The following is a 26,113-nucleotide window of genomic DNA, read 5'->3' on the forward strand; positions in this document are numbered from 1 at the left end:
GTCAGTTTCTGGACCTTGTAATCAAGTAGATCAGATAAAATAACAGAGCTTGTAGATTACTGCTGTGTAACAAGATGGGTGTAAGTGTTAGCCCACCTTGTGTGAGAAGAGCTGTTAGGTGTTCTGGGTGCTTCATGCACACTTGTAGAGGAAGATGCCCACAGCAACCATCATCTCCCCTTCTCATGTTCTGAGACAAACTGGGAATAAGCAAAGGAGTTTAATCCTACTTCCTTACGGCCTCTAGAGCAGACCTGGACAAATTAGATGTTAGATGTGCACTTAAAGTGAAGTTGTGTAGTACTGTGAACAGTGCTGTGGGTGTTTGCCTACAATTCAGGGACAGATTTAAGTAGGTTCTCATGGAAATAAAGTTGGTGATGTTTGCATTTGTGTGGCTGATGTGGTATTTCCAGTGTGGTTGGCATGGAGCACAGCTGTGCCCATATGTTGCAGGAACTGGTTCAGGGTTAACGTTTGACTATGACTCACAGATTTTGATTTTTTTTTGGCTTCAGGCGAACCAACAGAATGTCCATAGCCACTTCCACCCTGCTCTTGCTCCGGTCCTCTCTACCTTACAGAATTTTGTCAGCACGAAAAGATCTTCAGCAGATGTGTCTCAGAGAAACTCAGGTATACTGTGGGCAGCTGTCAGAATAGCTGCGTGTTGTTTGCTTTATATTTGTGCTGGTCTGAAAGCAAAACTAGTACTTGAATCTGATTTGCCTACTCAGCCTCCCAGAAGACATAGCACTGATCTTTTAAGACCCAAACACTTCCCAGCAGATGACACTGGTTTTATATCTGCGAACAGAGCTATGGCTCCTTTATTTGAAGTGCAGAATTCCTCTCCCTTGCTATTCCCTGATGTCCTTGTCAGAGGCTTAGCACAGGCAAGCTTCTGACATTAGAAATGGATTTCTCAGGGAATAAAGCTGCCACCACTTCATTTATATCTTTGTTGCTCTTGAGCATAGAAAGGGGTGTTCTGTAATGAGAAGGTCTCAATGCCCAGTTTGCAGATTTAGCAAGTGCCAAATCCACACCCTGCAGTAGTGTGTGGAGAGACTCCATGTTTGTGTGCTCTGACCCACCTCAGATGTTGGCCACCTTTGCTCCTTTCTGACTACAGGCAGAAGATGACATTTCTTCTGCCAATTTGCATGCAGTGGAGAAGGCATTGGGCTTTTTGGGCAGCCTTCCTTGTGCCATTTTGAAGGGCCATGCAGCACTAACACTGCATGTCTGCACACCTTGATTTTGGCATCCCTGGGGCTGGGCTTCCTGCTGCTGCAGACCTTGCGGCACCTCGTCAGGCCTGCCTTGGGTGCTCAGAGCTGGATAGGGTTGGAAGAGGCCTTTAGAGGTATTTATGTCCAACTCCCCTGCTGTCAGATGGGACATCTGCAACTAGAGCAGGTTGCTCAGAGCCCCAAAAACATGACCTGCAGTCGTTCCAGGGAAGAGGCATCTCCCACCTCTCTGTGCAATATGGGCCAGGGTATCACCATCCTTGTGGTAAAAAATATCTTCCTTCTATCCAGTCTAAATCTCTCTCTTTTAGTTTCTAAATCATCCCCCCTTGTGCTGTCACAACAGGCCCTGCTAAAATGTCTGTCCCCAGCTTTCTGATCAGCTCCTTAAGTCCTTAAAGGCCACAAGGAGGTGGGAGGTCTACGACTGGTTTAGCTCCAGTTCAGATTTTTCCTTTGAAATGTCTCATCCCTTTCCCCCCCTTTCCCCCCCTTTCCCCCCCTTTCCCCCCCTTTCCCCCCCTTTCCCCCCCTTTCCCCCCCTTTCCCCCCCTTTCCCCCCCTTTCCCCCCCTTTCCCCCCCTTTCCCCCCCTTTCCCCCCCTTTGCCCCCCTTTGCCCCCCTTTGCCCCCCTTTGCCCCCCTTTGCCCCCTTTCCCCCTTTCCCCCCTTTCCCCCCTTCCCCCATTTTCTTTTCAAAATACTTATTAATATATAATTATATGTTAGAAAATTATAATTATATGATATCTATATATAATGCAGATAAATAGATATGTGATAGATCATACAATTATCTCTCTGATAGGTAGTTATATATGTACCTTAGGTATATATAACTGTAATTCTGAGGTATGGTACTTGGAGGCCAATGGTTGGATACATGGCAGCCAGATGTCCTGGCTGTCTATTATTTACTAATACAACACAAATTAGAAGGGGAAATCAATGGAACCTCAGAAGCCTCAGACCTTACCCTTTGTGACATGGACACTGTGATTTATTAACAATAGGGCAGTGTCTAATGGAGTGAAATGCACAGCAGGGCTCTTCTCCACTCCTGCAGAACACTGCTGTTGAATAGACTGTGGTGAGCGGTGGCTGCGCCATGACGGGTGGCTCGGTGGCATCCGCCAGCCCGGCAGCTTCCAGCCCTTTTCAGCTCTTCTGACACACAAACCCCATCCTCCGTGGAGCAGCACGGCCTGGTTTGGCACAGGAAGGCTCTGCTTCTGCTGGGTGATAACTCTGACTAGGCAGCAAGGGACCATTGTCACCTGACGGTGTTATCTCTTAATTATATTATCTCTTAATTACAGAAGCTAATTGTTTGTTTCTTTATTAGTAGGAGCAGATACGGGCCCAAGGACTGTGGAGATAACAAGGGTCAGTGAGTTGTTTTCTACCCATTCAAAAAGCTGACACCTTTAACTTGAGGTTGTTCATTTTGATAGTGTTTCTCAGAAGGAAAATTGCGTTATTTATGTTTGCAGTGGGTTGTTGGATGTCTGCCTGTGCTATGGGAGTGAGGATAGTCGTGTCTGTCAAACCTGTTTGCTGCCTGCTCCATAAATCAAATGAGTCATTGCTATAGCCTGAACACTGTCAGCTACAAGTTGCTCCAATTGCAGATGTTGTTTTGTTTTGCTTTGTTTTAGGGACCAAATGATGCGCTTGGTATAAGTATAGCAGGAGGGAAGGGAAGTCCATTAGGAGATATTCCCATCTTCATTGCTATGATTCAAGCCAGTGGTGTGGCTGCACGTACCCAAAGACTCAGAGTGAGTAGAGAGATCCTCTCAGTGTTTATTATTTCATCTTTCATGTGCCTAACAGAGAAAGAACCTTACACACTTCTGTATATGCCATCATTTTGATAACTTCTCAGAGACTACTCTGCCTCTTTTTATATTAAAACAAAATAAAAACAAAATAAAACCAACCCTGCTCTTCTTCTCCCTTTTTAATTTTGTTGCATCTTGGGATAATGGCAATTGTTGCCCACATTGGAAAAGTGACATTAATGGAAAGAATCTAAATGTCCTTGCAGTGGTCTTTGAGTGTGTGTGTTGATCCAGACCCAGGGAGAGTAGCAGCATTCTCTGCGGAAAGCACAGACATTTAGGGGACTGCAGAGTGGGCATCACTTAGGGCTCACAACAAGTAGAAACCAGAATCACAAAATCTCATCCTGGTGGGGTTAGAAGTGACCTCCAAAGATCATCTATATTGATAGTTGCTTGGATCTTAAGGCCCTGAAAAGGAAACGCCAGACACTTGTATCAGAGCCCTGGGATATTTGGACTTCCAGGGATGACTGTGGTGTGAACACTTCCAGTTTTGGAGAGAGTTCTAAGGAATCATTAGTGTTGAAAAGAATTTATTATCAGATAGGGAGGATTGCTTTGGTCCATAAGATTCATTAGTACCTGCTGCTACGTTCATGCTGAGTCTCTAACAGAATTACACAATAGCACCAAGTGCCAGGGTCAAGATCATTTTTATGTGTAAGAAGAAGAAATCATCTACATCAATAGATGAACATCAGAAGAGCAGCTTTCCTGTTCTGCAGTAGTCTGTTAGAATATGAACTTCTCTGCAGATACAGACACAGGTGAATCCTTTCTGAATGGGAGGAGGGTGAGAATCTCTCTCTGTCTGCTTGGAAATGGAAATAACAAAATACAACCCATCTCTGTTTCTCTGATCTTATTGTTATTTTTTTTTAAATCCACATTGTACTTGCTCTGAAGAATGGTGAATGATCATTGGCAACAGCGAATTCTTACAAAAGGGATCCTGCAAAAGAGAAGCATGACTCTGCAGTGCCAAGTTCAGGAGGAATTTTTGAGCATTCTTAGTTTTAATTTTCCCTAATGCTAGTAATTTTCCATTACTGTTGTACTTTCAGGTTGGAGATCGGATTGTCAGTATTAATGGGCAACCTTTGGATGGGCTGTCTCATGCAGATGCAGTTAATCTACTAAAGAATGCTTATGGGAGCATTATCCTGCAGGTATGGTGATAAATTGAACATGCAGCTGCGTGAGGGTAGATAAATGGCATTCAGGAGGAAAAAGAAAAAGGAAAAAAAAAAAACAACAACAAAACCAACCCTAAGCATCACTGGCAGAAGGCATCACAGAATTGCAGGGTGCTTGCTGATGGGAATTATGCAGCATGAAAGCAAGAAATCATTTTCATTCAAAAATTCTTTATTGCCATTCATACAGGCTGTGAGCATGATTATGGAAAAGCATAACAAAGAGAACAAAATAACTTGTTGCTACACATGATAAATCAACAAGCTTCCAAGTTTGCCTTTTTTAATTTAACTAGGAACAAGAAATTATGTTAGAGTGTGTGTGTATGCATGCATGCAACTAGATTGTGACCAAACTGCCCACAGTGTTAATTTCCTTGTTCTTGAAAGGAGAAGAAGGAAGAAATGCTAGCAGCATTTAGTCAAAATGATAGCATCATCATTAAGACAGAGCTGCCTAGAATTGATTATTCCACAGGTAATGAATAATAACGCTCGAGAGGGAAAACAGTGTTATCGCAGCCCCCTTTACATGCTAGCTAAAAGGAAGGTATGTTCTGCCACTCTGCTTCTAATTGCTCCTTGCCAGTATATTCATCTTCAGTTTATTCTTATGTTTACACAAAGAAATGGGAAGAATACTTGCCAGAAAGAATTCAAAATGCTGCTCATTTGCAGAATAATGGTCACAATTAGAAAACAAGCTTAAGACCTACCACTAACATCTGCTCTGATTTTCTTCACCGTCACAGCATGTTGGATTGGAACACATCTTGACAGGCTTTTGCAAGATTCTTGCTTGCATTGCAACACAAATGTGACTATAAAAAACAGGCAGAAAAAAATAATTAAAAAAATAAAAAGGAAATTAAATTAGAACAAACGTAAGTTTTAGACTTGTGTACTCTTTGGTTTGTCTGCTCATGAACCGCTGACCTGTTAAGTGACGAGCCGGTTCTAGAGCAGATGGTGTATTTGTGTAGTTCCATTGAAGTTGAAGGAAATACACAGATATAGATCAGCTGAGAATTTTCTGTTAAATTATAGTTATCATATTGTTACTAATGTTGAGTAATCTCACTTCTTGTGTCAACACTATTCCCTGAATAGAAAATGAATGCTTGCTGCAGAACCCAAAATTGCTAATCTTGAAAGCTGTAATACAACAAACTCCACCTCATCGTGTAGTTAAAAATACTCCTGATGAAGCACATTGTCAGTTGGCTGCTCACACAAACAAAGAGGTTCTTCCAGAAATGTCTTTGAGTTGGGTAGTGGATAGGGTTTCTTCCACATTTTTGCTGTCTAGCTTCAGAGGGGCTTAATAGTTTTTACAGAGAATGTTAAGTTTATTCTGAGAGAAGAATCTGTTTTCCTCTGTTAAAGGTCTGGCAGGGGCAGGTGGAGTGTTGTGTTTTCCTATGGGCAGGGAGTAGTGTTGAGGCCATAAGCACAGTTGATGATGTTGCTGTAACCAGGCCTTTGAGGGGGGCCAAAGCCAACCTTATGAACATCAGCAAGGCCAAATGGCAAGGTCCTACACTTGGATCAGGGCAATCCCAAGCACAAATACAGGCTGGGTGAGGAGTGGCTTGAGAGCAGTCTCAAGGAGAAGGACTTGGAGGTGTCAGTTGATTAAAAACTCACCATGAGCCAGCAATGTGTGCTTTGCAGCCCAGAAGGCAGCCATGTCCTGGGCTGCAGCAAAAGAAATGTGACCAGCAGGATGTGGGAGGTGATTCTCCCTCTCTTGCTCTCACAAGACCCCACCGGGAGTATTCTGTCCAGTTCTGGTACCCCCAGCATAAGAAGGACATGAAATTGCTGGAGCAGGACCAGAGGAGGCCACAAAGATGATCAGAGGGCTGGAGCACCTCCACTATGGAGGCAGGCTGAGACAGTTGGGGCTGTTCAGCCTGGAGAAGAGAATGCTCCAGGGAGAACTTAGAGCAGCCTTCCAGTACCTGAAGGGGGCCTAGAAGAAAGTTGGGAAGGGACTTTTTACAAGGGCTTGTAGTGATAGGGCAAGAGGGAATGGACTGAAGCTTGAGGAGTGGAGATTTAGACTGGAGATTAGAAAGAAATTCTTTCTAGTGAGGGTGGTGAAACACTGGAGCAGGTTGCCCAGGGAGGTGGTGGATGCCCCCTCCCTGGAGGTGTTCAAGACCAGGTTGGGTGAGGCCTTAAACAGTCTGGTCTGGTGGGACGTGTCCCTGCCCATGACAGGGGAGTTGGAAGTAGATGATCTTTAAGGTCCCTTCCAATTCCCAAACCATTCTATGACTCTATGATTCTGGGGCTGCCTTAAAGCATGGTGCTGAGGCTGCCATAAACATGGTGATGTGGCTGCTTAAGGCACAGTACTGTGGTTACCTTAAAGCATGGTGCTGGGGCTGCCATAAACGTGGTGATGTGGCTGCCTTAAGGTGCAGTACTGTGGTTACCTTAAAGCATGGTGCTGGGGTTGCCTTACACACTAACCACAGGTACTTCTCCATCACCAGATTGCTTTTTGTTTCTATTAAAGCAATCTAAATGGAATAATCCTATCACTGTGATAATCGTGAGTGATGTGTCATTAAGTAATTCTATTTATTATCAGGTTAGACCACTTCATGGCAAACTGCTTTGAAAGGTCAGATAATTGTGTGCAGTGGTGTGGAAAGGCTTATTATCAGTACGTCCTGGGAAGGATGGTTAAAGGAGTTTGCAAATGCTGTTTGCAAATGGGAGATTAGGGTCTCAGGGGAACAATCATCCCTTTCGGCTGTTTTGATGCTTTGGTTTAATTTAATTTCTTTTCTGCAGGTGTAGTAATGAGATAAGGGGAAGCTTTTTTACAAGGTTGTTGAACCCTGATATGTTCTTACTGCCAACTGGAGATTTTTGAATATAGATTTATTTTGCCCTCATTTTATTTAACAATAAAACACAAGTAGTGGCTGGCACTCTTTCCCCTACTGCAACGGGAAGGAAAACTTAACGGTGTCTTTGCTGGCTGAGTCAGGTGCAGCTATCTTGTCTGCTGGACCTCTTCGTTTTGGGCGTCCAAGATCCTGAGTCCTGGGATGCACAATTTGCATAAGAACTAATCTTCCTTCCTGGAAAACCACTGCTACCCTCTTGGCTCCAAGTGATTAGGAAGAGGGAGATATTGTGGTGGAAGAACTGTGAGCATTCAGTTAAAACGAAGGATTTATAGAATGGATTTTTTTTTTTTTTTATTTCAAAAAGGTACTTTTCCCCTGAGCCATGTGCACAGCAAGGGGTGGAAAAAGTACCTGTCAATTTTGATAAAATAAGGCCATGGATAGCTAGAGGAGATATTGAAAATGCACTTACTGGGCATTTCTTGCTGTCTCTGAGCTGAACTCCTGCACCCTACAGTACACGTCAAGCAGAGAAGAATATTTCATTACAGGGAGATGGAGCTAGGGCATAACCACAGCATGTGGTTGTTAGGAAATTCATGTCCTTTCAGCTGTAAATACTTAAAATCCAAAACACTTCATTGTGGTATCCTCATTTTTTTCTCCAGAAATATAAAATTAGCATGCAATGAGAGGTTGAAAAAAAGGAGCTAGAATGGGCATTGACACTTGGTGTTTAATAAATCCCATTGGAGCTGCAAACTTTTGTCCTTGCAAGGCTAAACTCTAGTGAACAGCAAACCCCAGGCCTCAAGATGCAACTAACTGTTTCATCAGGAAGGCCATAGCTGGCTTTGTACATACACAGTGTCAATATAGAATCATAGTCATTTTGATTGGAAGAGACCTTTTAAGATGTCCAGCCATTAACCCAGCACTGCCAGGTCACCACTAAACCATGTCCCTCAGCACCATGTTTCCACAGCTTTTTACTCCTTCCAGGGATGGGGACTCCACCACTTTCCTGGACAACCTGTTCCAGGGCTTGACAAATCTTAGTGAAGTTACTAATATCCAACCTAAACTTCCCTGATGCAATGTGAGGTGTTTCTTGTCCTTGGAAGAAAAGAGTGACCCCCACCTCACTACAATCTCCTTTCAGGGAGTTGTAGAGAGGAAGGCGGTTTCCCCTGAGCCTCCTTTTCTTCTTTTCTATGGTTGCTTTAAAAAGCCTGGGAAAGTGCTGCCCCACAAGCTGTCAAAATCACAGAATGATAGAAGTTGGAAGAGACCTCTGAAGATCATCTAGTCCAGCCCCCCACTAACTCTGTTAATTACTGTGTGGTGGCAATCATGATAGTTTCAAAATAATACAGGAGCCAGAACTGGGAGGTTTGAGAATCCATTTGGGTGAATTCATGCTGGAAATTGAAGAGAAGTTGAACCCAAGGATTAATTTATTCCATGCTCAGCAAACAAACCAATCCAAGCTATTTCAAGGCCTTTGTCCAATAATGCTTTGGATCTCTGGATTTTGTTGAAGCCTAAAGTGCTCTCCATGGAAAGCCTTTCCTTTTAAGCCCAAGGAATGCTACTGCTATTTCTTACTGGAAAGCATTGAATTAGCAGGACATTGAAGAGAGTAGGACTTGTATTTGGGATTTACTTGGATAAAAGCATTGGCAATTGATTTTTCCTAAAGTATCAGCTGTTTTCTACATAATTAGCCAACATGTCTTTGGTATTAAGTGAACACAGAGAAGATTTCATTGTATCCTTTCACTTCAGGTTGTGGCTGATACCAACATCAGTGCCATTGCCACCCAGCTGGAGAGCATGTCTGCAGGGTGCAACCTGAACACTTCTTCTGAGCATCCTTCTGAAGATCCTGAGTAAGTTTGTCCTTAATCTCCACAGCTGAGGTGATTTTTCTACCTGCCATGCAAGGGAAAATCCTGGGCTTGTGAAGGAAGTCTCTCCCATTGCTTGTCTCTAACTTTCTATCACCTCCAAACTGAAAACTGACCTTCTCCAAGCTGATTATGGACTTGGGTCCATCTTCACCTGGTGACAGAAAAAGCTTGAGTATATAAGCACAAACTGTGTTTCCAAGCACTAGTTATAGACATTTCTCCCCCTACCCCCCAAAATTATCTCCTTTTCTAGCATGTTATGCTGCCATGAGAGTTGTCCCTTGTCTGTTGGCTTCCTTGCCTGAAAGGAGTTACGGTCATAGTGATTTGAAATAATTTGTCCTTGGCAGGCTCTGGCAGAGGTGTTAAAAAGCCTGGTATCAGAGACACATGTTTCAAAACATTTGTCTTCAAAATCTTTTTAGCTCTACAGTTTGAAAAAGTCTGATTAAAGACTTTTCTACAGGGTACTTCTGCATGGTGATGCAAGTTAAGAGATTCAACCCTCCCATGGCCATGCATCATTCCCCATCGTGTGCTTTCTTAGGCCAGCTTATCGCATCCCAGTTAGCATTTTGAAATTCATTTGATCTTCATTCTGGTTCATTAGCTTCATTATGTTCTTCATTTTCCTTCTTTGATTCATTCTATTTATTTTAAGAAGCTGAGCTGCAAGTTGCTGCCCTACCTCAGGGGGTTTGAGGTATAGAAGTTAAGCTTTTTATGCTGCATTCTCTAGTCTTACAATGTGAGATGCTGGGTTTATTGCTGCTCTCAGAGGAGAGTTGCTTATTTCACAAAAGGATTTTTACTCTCATTTCAAAAGAATAAGAAAATTTGAATGGGAAAATATGAAGCAACATTAGGTGTATGTGTACCTCTGTCCTAAAGAAATGGCTAGATATTGGTTATCACAGGCTGCACCTTTATATGTGTGGAAGATGCCAAACAGCTTTTGTCCATAATCATTCTAAATATGTAGAAATTACTACCTTTTTTTTTTTTTTTCAAATTTGAGGTGGATATAGGGCTGAGTGGTCTGAATTCCACCAAAATTCTCTCTCTGCTTAATGTAGACAAGAAAAAGTGTTCCAAAATTCTTCCTTTGCTGAATTGTAGGCGATAAAAAATCTTCCAAAATTCTTCCTCTGCTCAATGTAGACAACAAGAAATCTTCTAAAATTCTTCCTCTGCTCAATGTAGACAACAAAAAAAATCTTCCAAAATTCTTCCTCTGCTCAATGTAGACAACAAAAAAAATCTTCCAAAATTCTTCCTCTGCTCAATGTAGACAACAAAAAAAATCTTCCAAAATTCTTCCTCTGCTCAATGTAGACATAAAAGCCCCTGAAGAGCAGTTCAGGCTCCAAGTGGTGCATCAAGTGGAAGGGGTCTCTGGAGTTAGCCCCTGAGGTTATGATGCATGGGGAGGTAGGTTAAATATTGTTAGCCAACAGCCAGCAGTATAGCTGAGACTATAAACACGAGTGTTCCTGGCTGCACCCTGTTAGGCTCATTCCTCTCAAGCTGATGCTGCAAGGAAATGGTTGCAGCTGCCCCTCGTGCAGAGTGAGGATGACAGCGTGGCTGCTGAGGAAGCAAAGTCTCCTTTAGGCAGTGCAGTGACTGCAGATGAGGAGAGCCTGGCTTGCTGCAGCACAGCAGTGCTCTCCTTCAGCTCTTGTTCAAAACGAGGCTTCTCCAAGTGAGCAGGTGGAGTACACGGAGCAGTGTTTGAACTGGGGGCTGTGCAGGAGTGTGTGGCAGTGCCAGGGCAAGTGTTGTGGTTTGTGACTGCATGAAAACCCTCTTGATAGATCAATATCTCTGTAAGTGTTCCTGCTACATTCCCCAGAGACAAACCTTGCTATTCTAAGTGATATTTGTTGTGTTTTCAGAGCACCTCAGCCTAAGATTATTACTTTGGAGAAAGGCTCTGATGGACTGGGATTTAGTATTGTAGGGGGGTATGGAAGTCCCCATGGAGACCTGCCCATTTATGTCAAGACTATATTTGCCAAGGTATCTTTCTTTTTTTTGTTGTTGTTATTATTTTCTCCCTTTTCCTGTATTATCTTTAAAGCTAAGATTTGGCTTGGATAATAGATGATGTAGTAGAAAGTAAAATGTACTGTCTAAGTACATTTGATGTGTTTAAGTGGACCCAGATCTCACAGCTGGCTTCTTAGTGTGTATTTCATATTAGTGATGGCTAAAACAAGATACTTTATCTCAGCAAAATTGCTCTATGTACTTGGGAAACTTGATTTTTATACATTAAAATATTTATAAGGCAGTTTTATATCTGTACCTCTCAAACAGCCTTTCAGGAGGAATGCAGACATCACTTTTCCCGCTGTACAGGAGAGGGGGCCGTTGCAGAGATGCTATATCTTGGTGGAAACCAGCATTAAGCTCCTGTGCCTAGATAGTCCCCTCAGTGGGGAAAACTACCAAAAACACCATACTTGATGGCTCAGAGATGAATTGGCTTGCACATCAGTCCTGGCTCTAGTTGTTCTCCCTTGCTTCCAGCTTCTCTCTCATGCCTCTCCCTGAGTGCTCTATTCCCATGTGCTGGAGCTGCTCATGGCCCATCTCCAACCCCAGCCTCGGTCAGGAGAGGACTTGAGGCTCCCAGACAGCTACAGCAGCAGCTCTGTCCACCAAGGAAGAAACATAGCACAGCCTAGCCTTGAGGCAGACAGTCCCAGAATGGCCACTGGTGTGAAAGGAGAAGTGCTCCTTTTCCCACCCATCCCCTTGCTGAGTGTAGGCCAGAAAGATGTATCAGGCACGGCCACCTGAAGAGAGTTGTGGAAATGGGAGGGGGTGGAAAGGAAGAAAAACAGTGGGAATTAGGGATATTTTCCATGAAGTAACTTTGAAGTCAGTCACACGCAGTTGCTTGTCCTGTGCCTACTTGCTGCCACTTGTCTCAGCACTTCCAGCAGTGTAGGTAACATAATTAAGAAGACTTCATCTGAAGATGGAGTAGAAGTCCTGTCTCCTCTGCTTCTGTGATTGCTGTGCTCACACCACAAGTATCTGGTCTTTTTACAATTTTCAATTATTAACGTGTTAAGACTTTGTGTCATTAAACTGATGCCTAGATTTGCAAGTTTCTAGATGTAAGCAGAGCTGAGAAATCCTAAGTTGAAGCTTGAACACACTACAGTCACTGGTGGGGCCATGGAGGGCAGAAATTAACACCATTGAGCAGACCTCTGGGCAGAGCAGGGCTCAGGATTTAGGTAAAAGGGTCACACTGAGGCCTCTGCAAAAGAACAGGCATTTCTAAAGCTCTGTGGGAGCTTCTCAGGGCCTTCAGTGGAGCCCAGCTCCATCTGGGGCTTGGGGCAGTGCCCACACTGTTCTGCTGCATGAGCTCGGTGTCCCTCTTCTCCCCATATATTAACCCATTTCTGAGCACTGTCTGTGGAGTACACTTCAGTGCTGCTTTAACAAGCTTCTCCATAATCCCAAAAGCCAGAACCAGCCTTCACACCACAGCTTTTTCAGGGATGAGCCAATTCTCCTCTTCCCAGGTGTGCACCACCCACCCATGCTGCCCCAGACCATGCAGGGTTGGGTGAGCAAGCTGAGCGATGGGCAGTAGTCCAAGCGGTCAGGAAGGCTTCATCACTCTCATTTCCCACGTCCCCTCCCAGTTAGGGTAGGGTTTCCAGCACCACATCCCTCCTCATTTCACCCAGCAGCAGGATGAGAGGCTGGAGGGCTCTGTGCTTGCAGGTGCTAACGAATGGCTCTGCCCTTTGCAGGGAGCAGCTGCGGACGACGGCAGACTGAAGCGCGGCGACCAGATCGTGGCGGTGAATGGGGAGGCTTTGGAAGGGGTCACCCACGAGCAAGCTGTGGCCATTCTGAAGCGCCAGAAAGGAACTGTAGCATTAACAGTGTTGTCCTGAATGTGGTTATTTCAGAACGTCAGCAGAGCTCTAATAACGTCCTGCAGCCCTCAGCAGGATGTAAAGCAAAGCCTGGCAAAACCGAATCAGTGTTCACCCCATTGCCAGAATGGGTAGTGTGCATCTAGAGCTTCATTTAAGCCTTCCCCGCTTCTCAGGCCTTTCTCCCTGCCCTCCCCCATGTCTGGTGGCTTTTCAGGTATCTCTGGACAAGTTTAATGAGGAGACTTCAAAGAACAAGATCCCCTTTGACTCTATTTAGACAGCAATATATCCTCAGTAGGTCTGAACCCCCTTGCAGCTGCTGAACCTGCAATCAGCTCACACACAAAAGAGAATTCCGATCATCAACTGATCTCATCTGATGAGCAGAAATAAATGCCAAGTGACTTGTCATCTCACTCATGATTTACTTATGCTAATTGTCCTTTCAAGTATGCCAGAAAACATTAGCAATGTAATTAAATTACCACTGTTCCAAATGATGAAATATCAAATTCTCCTCTGGGAAATTATTTGTGCTCGGCACAGTAAGCCTGATAGTCAAATGTGAACTTCTCATGTTTATCTCTTTGGGTAGGTCTATGGAAGTTAGTCAGAGGTAATTACTGTGATGTGTCAATTTGCTGCCTTTAGTGTGAAAAATAAACTAGGGGAGAGGGAAATGTATTTTTTTTAGGCTTTTAAAGTGTTTGAACCTTTTCAGATCTTTAAGCAGCACAAACAACAACAACAACCTATCTCGTTCTATTCTAATTATATTTTTAAGGAAGAAGAAATGTGCTGATATATGGCAGGCACATTGCATACAAAGGCAGTTGTTGTTGTGCCAAGCTGCAGCATAATTGTTCATCCTGAAAACTTTGATGAAGACAAAAAGTTAGCTCTGGCAGCATGATCCTGTAATACTAGTAATGATGGTGAGCGGTCCCTCCACGCTTTGTCTTTAAGGCTTGGTGAAGTTAATTCAAACCAGCAAACTGTTTCACATTTCCAAGACTCTCCCCAGCATCAGATAGTGCAGGGAGAGGCTTTCATGGATCAGAGGGAATGTTTCTGTCTTGAGGCTGCTGGAGTTCAAATTTGGATAATACCAGACAATGGGGAGGTGATCACTGCAGCAAACGAAGATGATGTCCTTCTGGGACTGGCTGCCATGCCTGTCCTCTGCAGGGCAGGGGTTCTTTATGTCCCTCCAGCAAGTCAGGACAGCTCAGCTGAAGCCCCAGACTATTTCTTTTGGTTTAAGCTACACTAGGTGAAAGCATGCTGAAGCCCAGGAGGGTCATTCCCAAGGCCTATCCCTCTTTGCATGGGGGAGGTGGGATGCAGGAACGTTCAACCCCAAGTTAGCAACTCATCCCATCTCACAGCCATTCCTGCAGTGATTATATGACCGTGGCCTTAGTGATTTACCAAATGAATTTGGCAGGCAGATTAATGGCAGTGCAAGTCATTGAGTTTTAATCTTCCTATCCAGAGAAGCAGTAGGGATTTAGAGGAAGAAGCCCAGTCTGATTTGGACTATTTGGCATAATTTATAATGATGATGTGGCTGGGAGAAATGAAAGGTGGGCAGGGTTCAAAATTGGCTGCTCATTTTCTGTGAAAAAAGTCTCTGGAATGAAATTAAAATAAGATTCCAAATCTATGGTACAATAGCTGAATAAATCTGTAGTATAATAAAGAAGTAGCACAGGGTTGTGTGTTCAGTATGGCTTAGGTAGTGCTGTTCAGTATAGCTTAGCTAGGGGTGGGTATTTCTCCACTTTCCATGAAGTGAGATGAGCTACACCAAAGCAAGCAAGGTGTGACTAGCTCTCCTGTAAAGTTTTCTTTATTTCATCAAAACTTTCTTTAGGTAATCACAAAGTGCATTTAGCCTTCTGGAACCATTGGTGGGTATTCCATTACCAGTGCCTGGAAAAGACTTCACATTTTCAGTGGATTCCCACTGTACTATTTGATTTGCTAAGTGAAGTGTCTGTGGAACCTCAATTGTAGAAGCCCAGGAATCTGTCCAGATGTAGCAAATTGGAGAATCCTTAACAAACTGCCCTTGGTTGCAGAAATATCCAAGGTATGAAAGCCACAGAATCAACCAGGTTGTAAGAGACCTCCAAGATCAAGTCCAACAGATCCCCCAACCCTAACTAATCAACTAGACCATGGCACTAAGTGCCTTGTCCAGTCTTTTCTTAAACACTTCCAGGAACATTGACCCCACCACCTCCCTGGGCAGCCCATCCCAAAGGCCGATCTCTCTTTCTGTGAAGAATTTCTTCCTAACATCCAGCCTAAACCTCCCCTGGCACAGCCTGAGACGGTGTCCTCTTGTTCTTGTTGCTGGTTGCCTGGGAGAAGAGACCGGCCCCCACCTGGCTACAACCACCCTTCAGGTAGTTGTAGATGACAGTAAGGTCTCCCCTGAGCCTCCTCTTCTCCAGGCTAAACACCCCCAGCTCCCTCAGAAATTAAAGGCAAGTAGGTGAACTCTGAAGAAGCACCCTCTGGAATTCTTGAACAAAACAGAGTGATTGCTCTGATGATGTTTCTATAACCCTTGCATTCCTACTTTAAGATGCTACCACATTTAATCTACGCAGTTTTACATGGCTCTTTATTAGCCTGGTATGCACACACTGCACATATACATCAAGAGTACAATTTATGGACTGGGATATTTTGCACTTCTCCATTGCTCAGAACGAGAGAGAGAGAACATTTTCTTGCTTCTTGTAATTTGCACTTTGTGTGTTGAATGTATTACTGCCAAAAAAAAATTGTATTGCAACTAATTGCTAAACCAGTGCCTGTGTGGGGAAGTGTGTGCTGTATGTACAGGACCACAGAGCTAAGTCTGCAGCACACTTGCCTGGGCTGAGGTGTTCTGGTTTGTTTAAAAGGTTGATTTCTGCGCAAGGGAAAAAGCAATGAAACCTCCTGATTGTATGTTTATGTATATCAGTAAAATCAGACATTTTCTGACTTCAAAGATTCTGAATAAAGCTCAGTTGCTTAAGTAGTTGTGACTTTATTGATTTTGGTTCTGTTTTAAGTCGCTGTTAACATCTGTTGCATGAGATGTATTCTTCCGTTTGACAAGCTCAGGTCAAGGGAGGTTCTTCTCACCTTCTACTCTGCCCTGATGAGACCGCATCTGAGGTGTTGTGTCCACTTCTGGGCTCCCCAGTTCAAGAGGGACAGGGCTATACTGAAGAGTGTCCAACAGAGGCTATGAGGATGGTGAAGGGACTGGAACATCTGTCTGATGAGGAAAGGCTGAGAGACCTGGGACTGTTTGGACAGGAAAAGACTTGAGAGGGGATCTTACTAATGTTTATAAAGATTTGAAGTGTGGATGCCAGGAAGATGGGACCAGGCTCTTTTCAATGGTGTCCTGAGAGAACAAGGGGCAATGGATACAATGGATACAAACTGAATGGATACAAACTGAAACACACCTCGGTGTGAGGAGAAACTTCTTTACTGTGAAGAAGCACTGGAACAGGCTGCCCAGAGAGGTCGTGAAGTCTCCTTCTCTAGAGATTTTCAAGACCCATCTGGATGTGTTCCTGTGTGGCCTGCCCTAGGTGATCCTGCTTTGGCAGGATGACTTGATGGCAGGTTGGACTTGATGATCTCAGGGGTCCCTTAGAACCCCTGGCATTCTATGATTCTATGATTTGCTGTTCCAAGCAGGGCATGTGCTACCCTTCTTGAGCAGGAACAGCAGTCACTCTAGGAGGAGTGGAAGCCTTAGGGACAGCCAACTGTAGTGACAGCCAGCCAAGACTCTGTGTCCAGGGAGCAGGACTGCTCCCACATGAGACAGTCATGGGGAGCCATCCCATGCACAACTGCTCCATCAGAAATCTCCAGCTGCCCATTGAGCTCGCTTCCAACAGGTGAGTAGGTTTTAATCAAAGGAATACCAAAAAAACTCTCGAATGAGACACAAAGGATTTGGTGCATGGGCAGCAAAACCAAGAGATGAAGGTGCCAAGTGATCTTTCTTGTGCCAGAAGGAATCAAAATCAAGAGGAAGGATGCTTGTAGGAGAAGCATCTATATCATGGGTGTCTCGCAACCCATCAGAGGTGCCACTCACCCATCATTTCCACTCACATGCAGGTGGGAAGGATTCTCCTGCTTTGATTTGAGGACTCAGCTGTCAGAGCCTTTTCTTTTAGAAGGGCTATGTGCTGTTCACTGCCCCTCCAACAGCTTTCTTACCTGCAGAGACATGGAATAACCTGGAGTTAGCAGTGGCACCATCAAGGACATCACCAGGAGCCATCTTAGGGCTGTTGGTGTTTCTTGCCTAACTCCACAAAGGGCAAGTTACACACATGTTTAGACTTATTCCAAAGGCTGAGCCTGAGATGCTGTAAGTTTTTGTGTCCTCCTCGTCATGTAAGCTTCCCAGGGAATTAAAGTCTGTCCCAGCATGAGCCCTGCTGCCAAATTTCAGAAGCAGCCTGAGCGTGTGCTCAGGCAGTGATGAGAGCTATGGCAAAGGGTGGGTCAGTGGGGACAGCAGGTCAGCCTGGAGGGATGAGTGGCCTCTGTCACACAGCACTGCTGCGTGAGGAATCTCCGTAATGCCTCTAAATTCCCTGTAATTAATCATATGGTGATTACCAGCCTGGAAGTATGAGAACTAGAGAGCCTGTTGAGGTAATATGATTACGGCGAGATGGAGCAGTTAATGTACCTTCGCCTGCAAGAACTGGAATGAGTTCATTCAACGGTGCAGATGTATAAAACATTAGTTCCTACAGTTGTGCTGAGCATTGATACATAATTCCATTATCATGTCTCCATGGTTTCACACTGCTACATCCACAATTTAGCTGTATTTACATTCTGCTTAAACACCCCCCCTCACGGCCGTTGTTTTTCCTCTTTGCAGCAATGGACGTTTTGTTCTCTAACATGCGATCCTGTAACAGCTGGACCTTGTAGGATGGCAATAAATCCCAGAGATCCATCTTCTACAGCATCCCAAGTGGAAAAGGAACAAGGATCACCTTGGCTGCAGGTCCAGAAGAGGGTCACGAAGATGATCAGGGGGCTGGAGTACCTCTCCTATGAGGATGGGATGAGGGAGTCGGGGCTGTTCAGCCATGAGGAGAGAAGGATCTGGGGAAACCTTGTAGCTACATTTCAATATCTGAAGGGGACCTGCAGAAAGGCTGGGGAGGGACTGTTTCACAAGGCCTTGTAGTGACAGTACAAGGGGCAACGGTTCGAAACTGGAGCGGCGCAGGTTTCGGTTGGACTGTAGGAAGAAGTCCTTGACAATGAGGTTGGTGAAATATTGGAACAGGTTGCCCAGAGGTGTCATGGAGGCTCCATCCCTGGAGACACTCAAGAAAAAACTTGATGGGGCCCTGAGCAGCTGATGTCCCTACTCACTGCAGGGGGGGTGGACAAGATGACCTTTAAGGGTCCCTTTGAACCTGGTGCATTCTATGACTTCTTTAGCTTTGTTCTAAGTGGGCTTCTAAGTCTCTGCTGGTTCCACAAGGCTTGCAGGATTGAAGAAGAGTTTGTTCCCAGTTCCTGCACAAAAAGGACAATCTGCAATGGCAGCACAAAACCCTCCTTATTCCTGACAGCACAGTCCCCGCTCTAGGTTCTGTGCCTCTGTAACTGCTCCATTAAAATTAAAAACCACATCCTAATCGAGGTAATTGTAGCAATTAAGAGCATGCTTACATGGAGTTAGTCTACTATGTTCCCATCCAGGATGCTCTGGGCAGGAGGCAGACTTGCTGAGATCGACTTTTCCTTTCCATTGCAGCCTAGGAAAAGGATTTTCTCTCCAGAAATGACACGGCGCTGCAGCCACATTTGTAAACTCACCAGTGAGATGCCAAAGGAGGGGGTGAGCCAAAGAAAGCGGTCCACAAATGTCTCATTTTCCTGAAGAAAATGTTTTTGGAAGGGATTTGTTTGCATTTGAATGGGGATGGCTTATGTGGAATGGAATCCCTTGTTGATCAGCTTTGGGTCACCTGCAATGTCTCCTCCTTGGAGCAAGTGCAACCACTTCACTTTTACTGCACCCCAACGTGACACACAAGCTGTGGCAGTGCCCTTGGTCTGCACAGGAGCAAGTCCAAGGCAGAGCCTTTCTGCAGCTCAGCCCTTGGCAGTGCCTCTCCCCATCATGTTCTCACTGCTAGAAGCAGGCAGCAGCTGTGAAAACCTGTCCTTAACTGCAGAAAGTGCCTCACTAAGCAGAGACTGAGCTGGGAAGTAAAACCACTGAACAGAATTGGTTCTGTTCTAGCTCAAACCAGGACATGGCAGTAGGTGGTCTCTGGTCTTTGGGTGACACCTGGGACCAGTGGTGTGGGCAGCTGGTTCTCATCTCCTCCATGGCTTGAGCTCAGCCTGACAGAGCTTCAAAACTGTTCTTACCTTGCACAGCCAAGAGCTTTTGCTTCACTGGGTGCGTTTCTGTCACCTTTCTCAAGATAAACCCTTTACCTAGAAACATCTGCCCTTGGAAACATACTATCCCCTGTGAGCTAGTAAGAAATCATTTGCAACTTTTGTTCTCATTTTCATCCCACCCAGTAGGGTACAGGGGATACCCTCACACTTGGCTGCCACCAGCTGATGGCACCAGCATTGGACCAGGGGATGTCACCGCTGCTGGACCAGGAGAGGGACCCGGCACAGCCGTACCAAACCTCTGCAGCCAGGGGAAGCTGCGCGGCGCCAGCGGCGGCGGCTGCCCCGCCTTCAGGCATTGCTCTCCCACCGCTTTTTCCGCCGAAATGGCACTAGATGGAGCAATTGACAAAATATTGCATTTCTGCTGCTTTCAGCCAAGGCCTGCTGGCCCTGCCAGAGGGGCTGTCCTAAGGGATACTCTGAGATGCTTCATCCTCTCAGCCCAGATCCAAAAACACAAAGTCCCAAACTTGTGAGCTGTTTTTTCCCCCCTGTGAACAGATGGGTGCTGCAAAATGGAGGAGACACTTGGATACCACACTAAGAGATTTCTAGGAAATGAAATAACAGCCCATCTCTGCCCTCATGATAATGATCTTCCATCCTGGGCAAAAGCAAGGCCAAGTGACCTCTCCACTCTGAGCTGTAGAGACAGGGCAGGATGCTAGGGGTCAGTTTGACCCCAAAGCACGGATTCTGTTGATGTGCCCAACCTGCTACCCCTGTGGCAACTCGTTCCTCTGCAGCAACTAAATCTGCTTTTGCTGCTGGGACATTCATCTTTACTAAGAATATTATATTTTGCTGATAGTCACTGAGCTGACACCATCCAAGCTACCAAGCTCCAATGGAGCAGCTTCTGGGTGATAAAATGAGAGGTGATGAGCAAGACTGGAGGAGGAAACAGAGAGCAGAATTAATTGTGCTTCATGCCCTGTGTTTTGACTCAGACCCAGGGAAGCTGCCCATCATCAGTTTTGCCTCTCCCCCAGCGTTAACTCTCAAGAGCTCCTCCCAGCACCCACTCATCAGCCACCGTGCAGAGGCACTGGGCAGGAGTTGCCCACAGATGTCCAAGGAGCTGAGCCAAGGCACGTCCACACCACCTGGAACAGCTGCTAATTTAATTAACTGTGGAGACTGTGCTCACCAGTTGCATGGGACTCTGTGTGCACACCAGGCTTGAGGTCATCTGCTCACTCCTTGCACTTTGAATATGGCCACAGCTTCATTTAGGAGGTTGGTGGCAACTCCTCAACCCTGTTCTCTCCACACCCGTGTGCCCTCAGGGCTGCTGGCCCTACTTCTTCCCTGCTAGAGGGAGCAGGATCATAGAATCATAGATTCATGGAATGGTTTGGATTACAAGGGACCTTTAGGGGTTGTCTAGTCTAACCCCCCCCCCGCATTAGCAGGGACTTTCTCAACTGGAGCAGGTACCGTGTCTCTGGGCACTCTGGGCCAGTGTCTCACCACCCTCAGTGTAAAACATTTCTTCCTTAGATCCAGTCTAAATCTCCCTCTTCTAGTTTTAAGCCATCAACCTCTGTCCCATCACAATAGGCCCTGATGAAAAGTCTGTCTCCATCTTTCTTATTGGCCCCTTTAAGTCTGCAAAGGCCACTGGACTCTGAAGCCTTCTCTTCTCCAGACTGAACAACCCCAACTCTCTCAGCCTGGCCTCAGAGCAGGGGAGGGGCCCCAGCCCTCCCATCGTTGCTGTGGCCTCCTCTGGCCCCACTCCAACAGGTCCATGTCTCTGCTGTGCTGAGGACTCCAGAGATGGTCCCAGCACCCACAGGTGAGGTCTCAGCAGAGCAGAGGGGCAGAGTCTGCACCATGAGCTGAGGATACCTGAGAAAAATACAAGATACAAGAAATTAGCTCACCTGTAACAAAAGCTAACTCCAACTTCTACAGTAGCCTGGACAACATTAGGGATTTATTGTTACTATTTCACCCCCTTTTTTCCTCTAGATGGTCTCAAGCTGATGCTCAGGATCCATCCAAATCCCAGCAGTGTGAAGGGAGGCTGCTCTGCCCATCAGACTACCCAGGGAGGTGGTCGGATCCCCACCCCTGGAGATGTTTAAAAGGCGCAGAGATGTGGTGCTGAGGGACATGGTTTAGCACCAGACTTGGCAGTTAGAGAATGGTTAACTTGATGATCTGAAAGGTCTTTTCCAACCAAAATGCTTCTCTGATTCTCTGATCCCTTCCCCAGCTGGCTGCCTGCTGCCCCGTGCACAAGCCCCAGGATGTTTTCACAGCGCCGCGGACAGGGGTGCTGAGCACAGGCAGCTTTTTGTCCCAGGCTGCTGCCTCACGGGCACCGCCCGTTTCGCCACGGACCTGCCGGTTTCATTCCTCACATATCTGACAGCTGATGTCAGGACAGAGTGAGGGTGGCTGTGTGGGCTGTCCTGCTCTGAGTGGGGCACAGCATGGCCATGTCTCCATGTGTTTTCCCCCCAGATTTCTGGCTACTGCCTTCCAACCCTGGTGCTCTCAGGAAGGCATCGCTCCTGAAATTTGGCAGCTCAAAAGCTGATGGAGGAACAATTTTGGATCATCTAATTTTCAGCAAAGAGCAGAGGAAGGCTCTGGCTGTTTCTTTTGTGTGTAATATCTGTTGTGGGTATGGACACCAAACCATGTGCAGAAGGTGGCTGGCTGGGTTGAGAGGATCTTGAGTGCCTCTGGCCTGGATGAGAGGGTCTCATGTGGCTTTGGCTGGGTCTAGCTCCAGTGAGGTTGGAGGGCTGGGGCACAAAGGAGAGCTGGCAGAAAAGTGGTAGAGGTGGCAGCCACAGGGTGGGCTGGAGGCTTTACTCCCCCAGGGATTCAAGCCCCAGCACAGGCTTCTGCATGATCACACACCATGTGGTTGTATGTTAGCTTCAAACCCAGCTTTTGCCATGGAGCTGGAGTCTGCCAGCCACAGGTGAGGTCTCCAGGTATAAGGCATAGAATGACAGGCTGGTTTGGGTTAGAAGAGTCCTTTAAGGGCCATCTAGTCCAGCCTCCCTGCAGTGAGCTTCATCATCTCAACTAGAACAGGTTGCTCTAGAGCCCCAAACAACCTGACCTGGAATGTCCCCTTCTCCCCAGGACAGAATTTGAGTGGAGCCAACTGTTCTTCCTTTGGCATCTCCTCTTTGGTGTCCAGCATCATGCAGTCATAGTATCTCTGGGGACAGCCAATGGGCTCTTCTGTGTGTGGGTCAGGGGACAAGGTCTGAGTGGTGGAGGGTTTCTCTGAAGGTTATAAGTAAATTAGAGGGAAGAAACAAAGAAGCACTGGGAATCATCCCATTTTCAGTCCCAGCATGGACCCTGAAGGCTATGAAGAGCAACATGGTTCCCTGTGATGATGGAGGTGCGTTGGATGAGACTATCAGAGTCCCTGCTCTCCTTCTTACAGCAGAAGAGAGCAACACAGTAAAAATGGCCATATGGAGAGTGGAAAAATCACATTCAGCTGAAGTTTCTTGTCATTCTTTCCCTTCATAGTTCATCAGCTCCAAGATGGTGAGTCTGTAAAGATCATGAGATTAATTTCTTTCCTTGCTGTGACTGAATTGTCTCCATTTGTATTGTGGAGCATTCACACTGGGTATGTGTTTGCCCTTGCCTATATTTAGCTTGATCTCTACCATGATATCAAAACACATAAGGCTGGCTTGGGACTCTGTGGCATTGAGACCCCACAGATGATTTTTCTCTCAGTTTTGTGAAATCTGGAACTGTGACAGCAGGATGCTGGGCACTGGGAGATGTCAAAGGCAGTGTCAAACTATCCGTGGTCCCTCAGGGTCCATATGAGCAGAGGAGTTGCTCCTCCCCAGGGAGGTGGTTTGAGGGGAAAAGAGGAAATATGAGGCAAAGGAATGAAAATAACCATTCTGGGAATGTAGTTAACCAGCCTGGGCTGCAGGGACAAGAACAAGAAGGAAAGAGGGATAGAGGGATGTGGAAGGGGGAAAGCAGCAAAATCCAGTGCTTCAGAGCTGCAGCACACCCCCAAAATAACATCCTCAAATCATTCTGTGGTAAGCCCAATATCCCAAGGGATCTGATCTCTTGGACAGGAGGAGGCAGGCACTTCCCAAAGCCACCCGGATCCTTAGTAGAAAAATCTCCCACATGTGGTATGTTGAAGCCAGAAAGTTCACCTCCCTCTGGGAAGCAGTGAGAGCTGGAATGTGGTTCCTCTCTGTGAGTGCAATTCCAGAGCTGCCAGGGAGAAAAAAAAATCTCAGTGAAAATCCTTACAAAATGGTATTTTGACTCTTTTTTTTTGCTTGCAGCTGGGGCCCTTGGACCCCTCATTACAAGAAGAACATTGAGATGCTGGAATGCATCCAGAGAAGGGCAATGAAGGTGGTGGAGAGCCTAGAGCACAAATCTGGTGAGGAGCAGCCGAGGGAAATAGGGTGGTTTAGCCTGGAGAAAAGGAGCCTGAGGAGAGACCTTCTTGTGCTCTACAACTCCTCCAAAGGAGGCTGGAGTCAGATGGGTGTTGGAAACCAGCTATAGGAAAAGTGGAATCAGCCTCAAGTTGCACCAGGGGAGGTTTAGGTTGGATATTACAAGAAACTTCCTTCCTGAAAGGAGGAATATTAGAATCGGCTCCCTCAAACATTAGAATCAGCTCCCCAGGGCAGTGGTGGAGTTTCAGTCCCTAGAGGGGTTTCAAAGCTGTGTAGATGTGGTGCTGAGGGCCATGGCTTAGTGGTGACCTGGCAGTGCTGGGTTAACAGTTGGACTCGATGACCTTAAAGGTCTCTACCAACCAAAACTATTCTGTGATTCTGTTGTGGTGATGCAACAGGTACCTGTGTTGGCTCTGGGTGCTGTATGCTAAGCACCCAGGAATGCAAATCTCTATGTGGTGAACTGAGGCCTAGGACCTCTTAGGGGTCACTGATCTGAATAAGCCCCTCAGAAATCACTGATTTAATAATGTGCTGGTATGTGCAACCACCATGGGCTGAGAGTTGTCCTTTCTCACCCTGTTGTTGTTCATGGTCTGTCTGTCCATCTGTTAGGTGAGCACCACAGTGACGGGGACAGGCACAGAAGCAAACACAAGGTAAGGTTTCAATCAGATTTATTTAGACATAAAGGAGGTAACTGCATTTTGAGTCAAAAAATGGCAGACAGACACTTGAGATATGAATGCTTCTGACTGAAAATGTGAAGGAAAGAAACCAGAGCATTAGGGGGGTAGGGGAGGGGGGAGTCTTCCCCTCCCTGTTACCAGAGTGAGAATGAGGGCTCTTGGCATGGACTTTGCAGTATGAGGAAAGGCGAAAAGTCATCTCAAGAGAGACTTCATCACAATGTGAATTGACTTACAACCACAGTAAGTCCAGGGTTACCGTCTGCTTATTTAGGTAAAAGAGAAGTACTAGAGAGAGGTGCTTTTAGTGATGCCAAGTAGATCTGTTATTACAGTGCTGTCCTACACACCAGCTCAACTGGTGATGGCATCCAGGTCCACCAAAGCCTACAGAGAGAATCCACTGGGTTCTGATGCAGTACAGCCTCATGAAAAGGCACTTCCTGGCAGATAGTGACTTAATGACAGTAAAAAGATGTTTGGAAAAGTGAGACATGAGACCTCCCTCTTTGACAGCAGAGAAGGGATATAAGAAGAAAACCCCTGTCCTGTGTGTGATCTGAGGTGATGCTGAACCAACCACGTGGGTACCCCATGGTGGGGGAGACCTTGGCACTGGCCAGCTCCAGCAGCTAAATCATACAGTGGCTTTACACAGGAGCAGTTTTGGACCTCTGAATATTGAGCATGAGGGAAAGCAAAGAGCAGACATTTGTCCAAGAAATGTCAGTAAAGTTGTTCCACAAAACTCTTGGACAATGGTAACATATCCTGGGCTGGGAATCTGTTGTGAACTTAGCATGCCATGCTTGGGCTAACCTGGTCTGCTGTGCCACGGCATCGCAAGCATGGATGCCTGGTGCATGTCAGCAGGCTGCACTTCCCCATCAGCTCAAACTTCATGAGAAGAAACCAGAGCCATATGGTAATTCTGAAGGCAGCCAAAACAACGCCTGTGGGTTTGGGTCTGGCAGGCTCAAATATTTTCCTAGAGCATGTCTTGTATCAGACCCACATGAGCAAACACAAACAGGATTCTATACTTTACATAATCCACCCTGCTTGTGTTTGTTGTTACGTGTATGGAGTAATCACCACCTGCCACCACCTACAGAGGAGCTCACAATAAATATTAGGACACAAACTTACAAGTTAAATGAGGTACATTAAGCAGTTGATTAAAAGGACAACCATAATCTAAGGTTACAAAAGACTAAGCATTGCTTTTCTAATGTGGTTTTCTCCTTCGTTTTGCTCCCTCACCTGTCAAATCTATACGGGGAAGAGCATCTAGGAGAGCTCAGAGTCATTTTGTGGCAATGGGCATAGAGTAGGGGGACAGAAGCAGGCTTAATGAGGACACTTAGACATGGGGAATGCAGACAGCTGACAGGGGTCATCCCCCTGCATGTATGGAAACACACGACCTTGGCTCCAGCAGAGGGGATGTTACAAGAAGGAGCTCTTTGTTTCCCACTCCCCGTCCTGGTTTCTTCTCCCAGCTCAG

At 45.9% G+C, this 26,113-nt stretch overlaps 1 protein-coding gene across 1 annotated transcript in view; it reads left to right on the forward strand.

The window, feature by feature from the left end:
• Window positions 1-13,010, forward strand: part of PATJ (PATJ crumbs cell polarity complex component) — a 157,497-nt gene extending 144,487 nt beyond the window's left edge. The window contains exons 38-44 of the mRNA XM_054383933.1: window positions 519-636; window positions 2,601-2,641; window positions 2,914-3,036; window positions 4,167-4,271; window positions 8,957-9,060; window positions 10,980-11,103; window positions 12,864-13,010. Coding sequence (XP_054239908.1) covers window positions 519-636; window positions 2,601-2,641; window positions 2,914-3,036; window positions 4,167-4,271; window positions 8,957-9,060; window positions 10,980-11,103; window positions 12,864-13,010 — 762 coding nt within the window. The remainder of the gene's footprint in view (window positions 1-518; window positions 637-2,600; window positions 2,642-2,913; window positions 3,037-4,166; window positions 4,272-8,956; window positions 9,061-10,979; window positions 11,104-12,863) is intronic.
• Window positions 13,011-26,113: the final 13,103 nt, after the last annotated feature.

The sequence above is a fragment of the Indicator indicator genome, chromosome 10, assembly GCF_027791375.1.
Source record: "Indicator indicator isolate 239-I01 chromosome 10, UM_Iind_1.1, whole genome shotgun sequence".
NCBI lineage: Eukaryota > Metazoa > Chordata > Aves > Piciformes > Indicatoridae > Indicator > Indicator indicator.